At 43.2% G+C, this 14081-nt stretch overlaps 1 protein-coding gene across 6 annotated transcripts in view; it reads left to right on the top strand.

Annotated features, from left to right (window-relative positions):
- The window catches only part of LOC145438239 (uncharacterized), a 49570-nt gene extending 46697 nt beyond the window's left edge, over positions 1 to 2873 (top strand). For all 6 annotated transcript variants that reach the window (XM_080315615.1, XM_080315617.1, XM_080315618.1 and 3 more), the window contains one exon: positions 1006 to 2873. In XM_080315615.1, coding sequence (XP_080171741.1) covers positions 1006 to 1841 — 836 coding nt within the window. In that variant the 3' untranslated portion in view covers positions 1842 to 2873. The remainder of the gene's footprint in view (positions 1 to 1005) is intronic.
- The last annotated feature ends 11208 nt before the right edge of the window (positions 2874 to 14081 follow it).

The following is a 14081-nucleotide window of genomic DNA, read 5'->3' on the forward strand; positions in this document are numbered from 1 at the left end:
TTCACAGATATTATTTATTGCACAGCTTCTTGGAGGTACAGAACTTCAATATACAAATGAATATTGAAATGAACCCAGATATTTTCAGCTGACACTCGTCAGGGTTAATCGTCAGCATTGTGAATATGCTCAGATGTGGCATACATGAAAAACCACAGGCATAGTCATATACAGGACATCTCGGGTCACACATGGTGCAGATATCATGTTTGGGTCCACTCTGTTACAAACGACCTTTACGTGATATCTCTATCGATGGGTTTTAATTATATCTGCGATATCTGAGTTTGTCCACGGTGTTGTATGCAAGTAGCACTTTATGCCACTGTCGAGTTGCATAGTTTTATTTTTTGTTTCGTGGAAAAATACCTGAGGATTTCTAGAACCATCTCCATTTCTGAGTCGTATATGCACGCTACGACGTCAATTTCGTAGTGTTACAATATAGATAATGCGTTTACTAGGTTGCGCGGATAGTAATATTGCAAAGCTGGCGTAATTTCAGCAGAATGGTGTCGTATGAATGACCGTTACGGTCACTACCATACTTGTTCATCTGAATCTGTTGTTTTTTACCATCATTTTATACATCAACTCGCAAGAACCCGTCGTGCCTTCGGAAATTAGAATCCCAATTCACTATCTGCCGACGTATGTATTTCACGCTATGTTGTTCCGGTATAGTCATGCATGGGGAAACGGGGGTTAATTCAGGAGCCAAACGCAGTTCGGTCATGGTGGGTGACTGGTTTCGTTGCGCTGTCTGCGATTGAAGCTGTTGTTTCAATCGGGCATGTCATCATACTTCGCTCGGACCCGATTTGGAAACTCGGTTCTATCTGTCGTGTTTTATCGTGCTCAACAAGCTTTCGCTACCATTCTTGGCACTTTCAAACTGACGCATGTGAATGTCTACGCTTTTGGTGCCGATAAAGTTGGCTTTTGATTGTCGTGCACGCCCATAAAGAGGTTTTGAATTCCTTTTAATTATTTTTTTATGTTCAGGTCCTGGAGTTGGCGACAACCGAACACCAATGCACAGTTACAATCAGTATCAGCCGTACTTCCACCCCATGGAACCGGAATATTATTATATACCCGACGGGGACCCGAACGCAGGACCCAGAAAGACGGAGGACATTGCGGGCGGTATGTCAGAGGCCCAGCACACGCAGAAGCGTCTGTCGGGGCAGTCCGATAAGTCCGAGAACAAGCCGGACCAGAACGGGGCTCTGCAGCGCGTTGAGAAATCGCAAGGTGCCCCGGAAGACAACGGAAGGTCCAGGGACAAGGGTCACGTTGACAAATCAATTGCTAGCTCTGAATCAAAGCGAAAACCTGATATGTCCAACATGTCGTTTCCGAGGCATCTGCCCAATGTGAGTATCCCGCCGGACCAACGCTATCCTGGCATATGGCATAATTACTATACCTACCACGGTGAGCCTTCATACAACCAGATGTCTTTGCCGCCACAGTGGGCTCCCCCATATTACGGGGTGCAGAATATGTACGTACCTCAAAGACGCGCCAACGAAATGCCAAATTTTCCCGTGCAAGGCGCCCCTGACCAAGTCATGCCGAGCGACAGGTTCGTCCAGCGACCCCACCCGTTCACGCCTTCCGCCACCTCTTCGGGAAGCGTCCCGTACGGCAAAGTGCCGGCCCAAGTACACCAGCCACTGCCGCAGCAATTCCTTAACTACGGCCCCCGGCATATGCCACACACGCCGGACATGCCGCCTTACCCGTACCCAGAGCAACGCGTCATAGACACCGAGGACTGGGACTCGGTGAGCAACTGCTCGGAGCGGTCCGCCACCAATCGCATGCCCACGTGACACTTACGTGATAGGGAGTGAATTGAACGCAATCCTCTGCGGCTTATGTCCGATGGGCACGAAAATCTATACAAAATCTCTTTCTTTCCGTGTGATTATCGCGCCTAATTGCTGCTAAACGTTTAATTGGTTAAATTTGACAAGTTTTGTTGCAATTCGCCGCGCCCGTGCATTTTTCTTTGAAACGTTTCTCAAGAACATTAGTAGAACGCTTTTTGGACGTTATCAGGTCATTTTGGGAGAACATCAGTAGGATGTCTTTCGGATATTCGTAGAGTTGTTTGTGGATGTTAGTAAGACTTGGAACCGCTATGCTTGCCGAGGAATCCGTATCGGATCTGCTCACAAATAACGGCCACTTGTCCGTTCCGGACGCCTTCAGATTCGTGATGCAAGACCAGTGTTGCCGCCTGTTTTTCTATCGACGGGCTCTATTTAATCTACTAACTTCAAAAGAATATAAGTAATATTTTTCATCCTTTTTCTTATTATTATTACACCCTTCATATTGTTTACGTTAACGTTATTATTTTTGTTTTGTCTTCGCGTCGCTTTACTTCTTTTCGCTGATTCCCACGTAGACACCGAAACGGCTTTTCGTCCTAATCAAGCACTGCTAGAGCTTACGATCGGGCAAATAATAATAACTTCTGAATTCCAAACACTATAATGGTGGTTTGAGCGCCGCAATATCTAGGCTTACGATTGGCTATTGTCACTCCAAATTCTAAACACTCCAGTGGTTATGCCACGATACCTATTCATAATCACGCCGACGGTTCAAATTCCCTAGTAATAATCGTTCATGATTTCGGTGCGGTGATTTATAATGACTCGCTACGCTATTTATTATGCTGGATTTGTTAGGTAGTCAAGTGCGCCGGGTGACCTGTTGCTGAATCGATTGTATTCGCGTGTGATTTGTTACTGCTTTGTTGGATGGTATGGTGGACGTTGATGTCGGCTACGTAGAATGTGGGAGCCTAATTGACCACCGATTCATTACTTTGCTTAATACAGTGCATTTTTCAATCGCGGGCTCCTTGGTGCGAGTTGTGTTGTCGATAAGAATGTCGGCAAGTTGTAGAAGGCAGTGGATTTATTCACGGGAGTCAGTGATGGTAAAGATTATGGCTCTGGACTTGGAGATATCTGACTTGTGCTGTGATTCTTCATTTTTCAAGGCATCTCGCGTAATGCAGATCGGAGGAAGAGATGATGTTTAGTAGCACGATCGGAGTAATGAATAATTCAACATTGTTATTTCTAATCAATATTTCGTATATCATGTCCGTCGGACATGGTTATAGTTTGAACTAGATAGGCGTATTCAAGTAGCATTTGTTGAATCAGCCTACAGTCATGTTATAGCTGGGATGGTGCGAACGCTCTGTTGACATTCGCATTCACAAACGAACCATGACAGGCTCCACACTTCCTTGAGTTGCAACTTAGTATAACTCTGCATCGCGGTGACTACAATTAATTCTGGATAATTTTTCTTGATGTTGCTTCCTTTTAATCGGCAGTTCTACTATCTCATCTGCTGCAGTCACGCAGCGTACAATGCGATATAATGAACTGATATGAGATGCTGAAGCGACTAAGTATAGCCTACGTTCTCCTTTATTTAACATCAACCTCGGACTAATGTCGCAGTGTTCGAACTTGATATCTGTCCTTGACACCCACCTTAGCCTAGGCTCTAGCCGAAGTAAATAAGAGGCATGCACACTGAATGAAAAGTAATGCAGAGAATATAAGACGCAAGCAACAAAATGAGGTGGCGTGGCGGAGGGCGAGGTCGATGTTAGGTCGTGGTCCGGTAATCCTGAAGACTGGCTAGTATTCATTTAGAAGAAATTGCTTATATTTCGACTTGAATGCGGACATGCTCGACGACTGTCGGATAGCCGGCGAGATGCTGTTTCACAATTGGGGTCCGGCATACTTGATAGAGTAATGCGTTTTCTTGTATTCCGTCCTGATCATATGGTAGTTGTTTTTAGTTGACGCACGTGTGCTGTACTGGTGCGCTTTTGTCTCCGAGGTGAAGTAGTCGTTGAAATTTGAGGGACAGTGACCGCAATGGAACTGATACATAAACTTGGCAATTTCTATAGCTTCATCATATCTTTCTAAGTTTAGAGCACCAAATCTTTCGAGAAGCGATTTATCAGTTGCACATCCAGGCCCCGTGGGGCTTCGGCAATGATACGAATGATCCGATGTTGAAGTTTTTGCAGTGGGTCAATTGTATTCTTGGAGGCAGCACTCCAACAAAGAATTCCGTATTGTAACTTTGATAGGAAAGGACGTAGTTCATTTTTGTCCTTGATGTTTTGCGGCATATACACCGACTCATGATATACATACACACGATCTCTGCATATGCATGCCATGAGTGCATGATGTACATATGCCGCTGGACTGTAGGGCTCTTCAAAAATGACTTTTTTCACAAATCGCACTGATTACTTGATAAAATTACCTAATTTAAGCCTACACACCAAATTTGGTTCAATTCCAAGCAGTAGCTGCATTGCTACAGGAGACGAAAGTTTCTATTTATTATATTAAAATATATTACAAAAAATTTGAAAATTTTCTGTTCACCCAATGAAAGTGTTAGGTTGTCTGTAAAAACGATGTTCACCAAATTTGGTTCAATTCCAACCATAGCGGAAGCGGAGTTATCGCCGTCGAAAAATTTGGATTATGAATAAAATAGTATTTACGGGGACCAATTCTTTAATTATGTGCCCACCGTAAATACTATTTTATTCAAATCCAAATTTTTCGAAGGCGATAACTCCGCTTGTACTGGTTGAAATTTAACGAAATTTGGTGAACGTCGTTTCTACAGACAACTTATCACTTTCATGGGGTGAACAGAAAATTTTCAATTTTTTTGTTAGGTATTTTTATATAATAAATTGAAACTTTCTTCTCCGGTAGCAATGCGGCTACTGGTTGGAATTGAACCAAATTTGTTGTTTAGGCTTAAATTAGGTAACCTAACACTTTGATCAAGTAGCCAGTACGATTTGAGAAAAAAAGTCATTTTTGAAGAGTCCTACTGGACAGGGAAGGTGCAGATATAGCCTTGGACGGCTTTATAAGTCATGCACCACCCCTCCATGCCATCCCGATAATGCATGAACGCTAAGCAGGAAAGTCACGGATACCAGTGTTATCAGGTCTTTATGGTCTGACCCAGCCGGGGATAGAGTGTTGAAGAGTATCAACAGCACGCTGACTGGCAGAGTGTAGCTAAGGCAGCGAAATAGACCACATACCTTCGATAGTTGTTGTTTGAGTGATTGTATGTGACTCTTCCAGGACATGTCCGAATCCAGTAAAACACCAAGGTATTTGGCATTTTTAGTGTTGGAAATTTGGTGTCCAGCGATGTCAACGGTTAGGTTATCGCAGCAGTTCACGACCAATAATTGGGATTTCGCAGCGCTAACCCTAAGGCTATTATGGGACGTCCACGGATGCACTTTGGGCATTTGATCACGGGTGACGGCATTCAAGCTTGTGCAGTAGGTGCAAAATCAAGTAGGTGTGACACCAAGCCGAAATGTAGTCATCATTTTGTAAATTTTTTATCACCAATACACCGCAAGATTGCGATATAATGAAAATATAGGGTGGTGCCAAAACGACTTCGAGTATAGTCTCTTAATCAGACATGTACCTGTACCTTGGCATGCCCTCAGCATGGAAATACGAATCATCCACACTGGATTCAATAAAGGATAACATAAAAGGAAGCGACAAAATGAATGCTGGATGTGTCGGCAGGCGATCGAGGTCGCCTGCCGACCTGATGGCTGACTAGTATTGATTCAGTAGAAATTACTCTGTATTTCGATGTGAATGTGGACACGATGGACATTGGACATATGCTCGACGACTGTCGGAGAGCCGGCGAAATGCTGTTACACACTACAGGTCCGGAATACTTGATAGACAGACAGACAGATTCTTTATTCGTACGATGATTGTTCACACAAATATGTAAAAAAGACAAACACAGCGATATGACCACATCAAGATGTGTAGTCTTCAAGTCAGCTGTAGTCAAGGCGTAACGTTAGAACATTTATATCATGCAACTGTCGGTCAGTAACACTTCAACAAAAGATTAAACAACAAAACGCAAACGCAAAACAGTGGTAGTAGAAAAAAAACTGTAACACTAGTTTAAAATAAATACCAGATTATACTCTCAGGTCTCAATATGTAGAAATGAGCTGAGACTTAAAATTCCGACAGAATGATGCAAATGACAAACCTCTGTGCTCTAAGGAGTTCCAAATCCTTGGACCAACAAAAGTTAAGGATCTCTGGCACACACTAGCGGCTAAATTCTGTATAAAGATATTTCCAGCAGTGGCGGATCTAGTTCCGTGAGAGTGGACACCGGCAGATGGCGTAAAGATGCGGCTAAGAGCAGAAGGGTGATATTATAGAAATTAAACATGGAACCATAGTGTCCTATATGGTGTCGACACAAGCAAATCGCACGGTTCAATGAAATTGTATCACGTCACAGTTTCCATTTGGCTACAGGCAATTTGACGGTGATTTTTGACCGACTTGCCGAGCATCAAATTTGATAAAACGGGTATCAATCGAAAGCTGCCGCCGCACTGATTACGAAAATATAAATTTTATTCCGCTCGCGGCCCTGGAACCCCCACAATCAGCCTCTAATTTTTCATTGTTATGGAGATTGGCATTGGGACGCAACAATGCTGTCTGGCGAAACGACAGACGCAACAATACTGTCTGGCTCCCTTTTTCTCGAGCACCTGTCTCGTTTCGCTAGACAGCATTGTTGCGTCCCAATGCCAATCTCCATAACAATGAAAAATTAGAGGCTGATTGTGGGGGTTCCAGGGCCGCGAGCGGAATAAAATTTATATTTTCGTAATCAGTACGGCGGCAGCTTTCGATTGATACCCGTTTTATCAAATTTGATGCTCGGCAAGTCGGTCAAAAATCACCGTCAAATTGCCTGTAGCCAAATGGAAACTGTGACGTGATACAATTTCATTGAACCGTGCGATTTGCTTGTGTCGACACCATATAGGACACTATGATGGAACTATAGAGGATGTACATCCTCTATAATGGAACGGCAACGACCGATTTTGCTGCTTCGTTCCGCTTCGCCGGGGCTGGAGTGGAGAATTGTTTTGCGTACGCGACTGTAGGATTTCTGGCAATCCAAAAGCTATCTTCCCGAGCGCAGAAATTATTGAATCTGGTCTTGATCGAAAGCTATTGTTGCACCGATTCCGAAAATATTAAATAAAATAATGATCAGGCACTGATCCACCTAGAATCCGCCCTCCAAGTCTGAAATATAGGCATTGTTCGAACAATCGGAGAGTCGCAACGGGTCATTGTTATGACCATTGTGTTGCGGTTCACGATTGTTCTGAACAATGCCGATATTTCAGACTTGAAGGACAAATTCTAGGTGGATCAGTGCCTGATCACTGTTTTAATTTATATTTTCGGAATCAGTGGAACAGTAGCTTTCAATCAAGACCAGATTCAATAATTTCTGCGCTCGGGAAGATAGCTTTTGGATTGCCAGAAATCCTACAGTCGCTTACGCAAAACAATTCTCCACCCCAGCCTCAGCGAAGCGGAACGAAGCTGCAAAATCGGTCGTTGCCGTTCCATGTTTAATTTCTATAGTGATCTATAGTGATATCGGTACCAGAGATGAGCATGGATTAGGATTAGGTTTTGAAAAAACAGGATTTGTGAAATTTTGTCGGATTTGGATTGGACAATTTTTTCAGAACTGATTAGGATTTGGATTGGATTTACCTATTTCCTGGGAGATTGAAATGTCATGTGGCGAACAGACATGGGGTAATCGCGATTAGTAATCGTAGTCGATTACGACGATTACATCATTTTGAAGTAATCGTAATCGCAATCGATTACATTCGAAAAAATCCGAAGTAATCGTAATTGTAAATCGACTACTTCCCATATCTAATCGATTTTTTTGTGAAAGAACGATTACTTTTTGTTTGTACAAGGACTATGACATAAACTGAATATTCGTGAACAAGAATGAGATAATATACCACGTTAGCGATAGCACAAACGTCTATTTTCAAACGCCACTCATTATTACGTCAGAAGTATTAGCTCCGCTCGTCATTGCGTAAGAAGTAGGCCTATCCACACATAGTAAACAGACATGCGATGGACATTTTAGTGTGAATGTAAGAACACCTTCGGTGGTGTATATCAAGTTATCAATACACTACAGAAGCCCCTACCTCGCAGCAGGATATTGATCACCACTCTGCCTATAGTTTCAAATAGTAACTTATGTATTGATGATTGCTTAGTGCTTAGTTAAACGCAGTTTACCGTTGCTGCTTGGCGAGCAGGAGGCCTACGTACGCACGACGTGCACCTGACGAAGATTCGGAATTTTGTACTCGTCGAATAAAACATTGCAGTTTCCACAACGAAGCATTACAAATAAACAGCTGCTGATATATATCATAACCGAGCCGTGCTTAGCCGTTTCTCGTAACAGCAGCTCGCAGTATAGCCTATGTATTAAGTTGAAGGCAGAATTTTTATGTTCACTATATCTTATTCTCATATAACTACTTGAAACGGGCGTCAATCGTTGTTTCACAGTTCGTTACTTAGCATTTAGACCTGCCGCCATAACCATACGCTTATATAGCCGGCTGACATGTTAGCGTGGGTTGTAGCTAGAATCAGCAATTCAGCCAAAACAGCAATTCGTCCCCCTGTCCAACCGTTGGTCAAAACTGTTTCAAAACTGAATTTCGTCAATAATATTAGTAATTGCATTATATTGCTATTCATTTATAACCTCTCTAAGCCCCGAGTGTCAGATTTACCTGTAGAGCTGGGCTGAGCTGCATGTCTTTTGGTGTGTTGTGGGATCGTGGTGCGGTAATGATCGGCTCCGAAATGCCTGTTCCCATAAAATAGCCTATGCATGTTTTTTCTTGAGGGGTAGAGGTATGCATTTCAAACCCAGCTATCTACTGGAGCAGGGGTCACCAACCGTTATGAAACAAAAAGCTACTTTCTTGTGTAGTGTGTACTGATTATTGCGACGACCGAAGGGTTACCACTTACTCCCGTCGTTTATCCGTGTTCAGTTGGATTTCTTCACTTAGTAAGACTATCAGAGCACTTGGCCGGGTTTCCGCCCCTTACCAAGAACAAAAAAACGCTCACTCGCCGGGACTCACACCAGCTCCTCCGGGCTCAGTTGCGTTGCTGCAGTGCGCGCCGAAGCGCCAATCTCCGCGTCGAGACTCGGGAATATTAACTATAGATTCCCGTTGAGCCGCCGCGTGGGCGAAGACAAGCAATGCCCCGAGCGACTGCGTTCGTATGTTCCTTGGGGTCGGCCGACCCATGTTCAACTGCTGCTCATATGAAACCAGCTCCAATTTTCAAATCTCTCATTTGGATATTTGCTACAGCGCAGTGGTGGCCCTACGAACGGGGGGGAGGAGGACTGGGCGAGACTTACCGGGGGCCCTCCTATAAGTCTCTATCCGTAACTTATGGGGGGCTCCGCCCCCCAGACCCCCCTTTCGCATCTGTTATTATTATCTATCTTTCACCACGGCAAGGTTTGGCCAAGTGCTGGATTCGGCCATGTCTATTTTTTCATGTGTGCAAGGATAGACTACATCAAAACTTAGCAATTCTACCGCATGCAGAGACGTGATGATTATTGGGATATGGTACTTTTCTAACAAATGCAGAGATTTGATGATGATTGACACATCTGTACGGAATCCTATTCTTGCTTGGTACACGGATTTCCATGTTTATGCGTTATTATCCTTGAAAAAAGCGCATAATCCAAATAGGGGGGCCGTTCGACCAGGGGAGCCCTTCGACCAGGGGGGCCCGGGCGACCGCCCACCTCGCCCACCCCAAAAGCCACCACTGCTACAGCGACCGCGGGCGACTCATTTGGCCCGCGTTGGTGACCCTTGTACTAGAGACATTTGAATCGCAAAGCTCGAAGACCGTTTTCAAGAATTAATTAAATTCTCGAAAATACTCTATAATTTATGTTGGTTTACGAAATACTTTTGAGTCCCCTTCGAGCACGCTCCCCACCCTATTAAGGAATTTGGGGTGCGGCGGGTAAAGACCTGGCAATAATGCAAATCGTTGGATGCGATAAATCATCTACTATAAAGTTTGGCAATTGGTATATTATGACGTAATAAGCAAATGACGCATGATGTATGAAGTGAGTTGATATCTCATTAAGCCTTTTCATCGCAATCCTTGTGTTGTCTTCCAATTTATCATTTAAGATTATATTCCTAAGAAGCAAAACAAATGTAATCGTGAGTAATCGTGATTACTTTTGCAATGTAATCGTAATCGTAATCGACTACTTCCTGATTTTGCTGTAATCGTAATCGTAATCGCATGATTCCGAAGTAATCGTAATCGCAATCGATTACATTCATAAAGTAATCACCCCATGTCTGGTGGCGAATGGCGACAAACTTTATTCAGATCAGTTATTAATGTACTTATGGTTACTAAGTTATCTTGAATCAAGTGAATCATTGGTTGTGAAAGAAAATTTTCGAATCCCTCCATTGCATAAATTAGTATTTTTTCTGAATTTCCAGTTGGAATCGGATTAGGATTGGACATGGACTTGAATATGAAAAAGTTATGGATTAGGATTTGGATTTGGATTTGAGGGTTCGGATTTGGATTGGATTAGGACATAGAAATTTCAAATCCGCTCATCTCTGATCGGTACATGGTCTTGGCAATTTCATAAGTCCAGAGGTCGCGCACTTTCAATATCCCTAGGGATTTATATCTGGGAGAAAGACGCTCGTATCATGATAGAGCGATACGTTTTCTTTCATTCCGTCCTGATCATATACTAGGCTTACCATATTTTGGAAATCTAAAAAGAGGACACTTTTTCAGAAATTTGAGACTTGCAAAACCGGAGAAGAATTCTTTCCGCCCAGAGCTAAAATCACCGTTTTTCACTCCAAAATACCCACCGGAGCGTCACTTCTGTGCTAATTTACGGCATATCACTCGCAATTTGCTCTAAATCTGACCTCAATTTTCAAAAAAGAGGACAAAATCTCTAAAAAAAGAGGACAAAAGGACGTCCTCCGAGGACACTTTCAAAAAAGTCAAAAAAGAGGACAAATCCTCTTAAAAGAGGACGTATGGTAACCCTATCATATACGGTAGTTGCTCTTCGAAGACGCGCGTGTGGTGTACGCGTGCGCTTTTGATTCCGAGGTGAAGTAGGAAATTTGTGGGACCGTTTTTATGCAAGTTAATAATGCTATATAGCCTAGATAGAGTGACATTTATACGGTTTCGTTCGGAATTAAATATGTTCATTGTTCATGACGGTATTCATGCAATTTTGAGGTAGTATGTCTTCAGAGTCGAGGTAAAATTGCCTTGTTCAGACGTGCTACAGAGATTCACATCGAAGGGTGTGGATTGACCGACCGACTGCGCCAAATAGAACATTCAATAGTTCTTCATTTCGAAATTAATCCTGATCTGCAGAAACCCGATGCGTGAAAAATTGATACGAAATTTATTTGCGTGAATATTAAATGACATAACGGGATCGTCTACTGCGCAGGCAACATGATTCGCGCGCGCTGCGGATGTAATGGGTCGACAGGTGACGAAAATATGAGAACGTCCGCAGTGATATATATTTAATTAACACCCGCAAAAGATGCACGTGAAGACGGCATATTCTGCGTATGACGCGCAAAAAGATCCACTCAACGGAAAGTAGACGCGGATACCGGTGTGGAACCCTGGCTCGCTCTTTCTCTATCTGTTATGGTGTAATGCTATATCACGTGACTATCGCTGGTATATCACATAGTGCATATCGTGTGATGGACTCATAAGAAGAGACTCATGTGCGCTGTAACTTACTGCTTGAACTATCCGTACAATATATCTGGGAAGGCAATATTGTCGCCTATTGAACTTCCAGTCAAGATCTCACTCAGGAGCGTTCGTATCTTCCAGTTGAGTATTTTATAAGCCCTGCTATCCGTAATAGACGGACTTGCTGTAAATACCATCGCAGACTATCGGGCAGACAGCTCCTCCCATCGCACCGGTTTTCCGAGCCTCCGCTATCTCGGAAGACGGCATTTTTTTAGTAAATTCACCAGCGATCAGAACTAGGTGAATAAATTTCTCGATATGTCTTCTTTTTTGGATCCGTAAATATGGGGGTGAGAAGGAAAGGACGTAGTTTATTTTTGTCCTTGATGTTTTTGCGACATATACACCGACTCATGATACACTAGGGTTACTATTAGGGTTGGGAATTCGGGATCAAATTTCAAATCCCGGGATCGGGATTTCCCGGGATTTTCGCTCCTCAATCCCGGGATTGGCAAAGTAGCAAAATGCACATACAAGCTACACAAACAACATTTATCCCTTGTAATATTGACGCAAAAACATGCTGCCGTGAATACGAATGAAACCCAGCGATCGAAAGCCACCCGGATAATGAGCGTTTGTATTCATGCACCGCCTGTTTCGTGTAGGAGTTGATTTGTCCAACGTGATCGAAAACGTCCATCATTCCGCTACATTGCCATAAGCTCTTTTTCCACACACTTGCGGATTTTTTTCTGTGCTCGATCACGAAGTCCCGAACCCGTTTGTGACATCTTGGCAAGTCATAGCCGTCAGCCGTGAAGGCCCGACGGATTCGCTCACTTTGGAGCAATTTGTTTGAATGCTAGCACGTCCACAGCAGTTAACTGGCTAGGAAGTTTAGGGAACCGAGGATTTTGCGATTTATAAAACGAATCGATCTTCCTCGGATTCATTTTTGACTGATCTTTCTTTGACGTGCCCGCGATTGAGTCATGGTTGATTTAATTACTATCATGTGTACGGACCTTAAATGTGTTACCAGTCCCTTTGTGCTATACCAGTGGTTCCCAACCTGTTTCGACTCATCGCCCCCTTATCAAGCTCGACACAAATTATCGTCCCCCATCCCCTATCGCCCCATATTTACGGATCCGAAGAAGAGAACATATAAACGGGAAATTCATTCACCTAACTTTGATCGCCAAAGAATTGAGTAAATAAAAAGGTAATTTTTCCGAATAGGTGCTCCGAAAACCGGTTTCCCGCCGTTAAGTTGACCATTTTTTAGTCGACGTCGTATGCAGAATAAGCCGTGTTCACGTGCATTTTTTGACCGTGTTGAATAAATATACCTCACTGAACGTCCTAACATTTTCGCCCCCAATCGCCCCCTTGCTTTTCAAAATCGCCTCCTGTGGGCGATATCGCCCACGTTGGAAACCGCTGTGCCAGACCCTGAAGCTTTCAAAACGTCCTGACACAAGTTCCATTTGGCTTTTTCTGTAGCGCGAGTCGAAAAAGGTTGTGAACCACTGGTTTAGGAGCTGCAATAAATTTAAGACGTTGAATATTCCAAAATAATTTCATATTTGAAACCGCGGACCGCGGAGCTAAATTGCTTGCTGACCCTACGATTTTTCATTTCTTCGTATTCGTCCGTCACTGCGCTTCCTTGTAAAGACGATTCGGAACTGCCAAGAAACAACCTGCGACTCCATAATCTAGCGAACATAGTCTAACTCACCTATGCCAACGCTACGTAGGCTACTTGGCCCGGAACCACAAATTCCACTGGTAAACACAATTTTTGTAGACTTTGATCCGACAATTGACTTTGACTAACTTTTGGGCGCTGAATTAAAAAATAACTTCCATTTTTCTCCATCACGTCAAGTTTTTGGGTTAGGCACCCACCACATTGTCTCAAGCCCACACAAAAGCACTACTTTTAATTGTATAAAACGTTTCAAAAACCACAAGCAGTCGAAAAGTAAATAAATAGACTCCAAATACAAATTTGCACTGCTCTATTAGGTTGATTTAAATATGACTAAACTCGTGAAAATTTGCAGATATTGGGCATGTCGTAGAGCAGAAACTTGACGTGATAGTGTTATGTTCGTGCATTTTACGTTGGTAGCGTTTTTCTCTTATTTGTCTAGGATTAGTAATTACCGCCAAGCATTATTTCCTCGTGTGTCGTGCTTTGTAGTTGTACCCTGTGGTCTGTTGTCTACGGGTCTTTCGTTTTAACTGCACTCTGGA

This window comes from Botryllus schlosseri, chromosome 4 (assembly GCF_051294905.1).
Source record: "Botryllus schlosseri isolate E-star chromosome 4, Bs_hap1, whole genome shotgun sequence".
NCBI classification, from domain to species: Eukaryota; Metazoa; Chordata; class Ascidiacea; order Stolidobranchia; family Styelidae; genus Botryllus; species Botryllus schlosseri.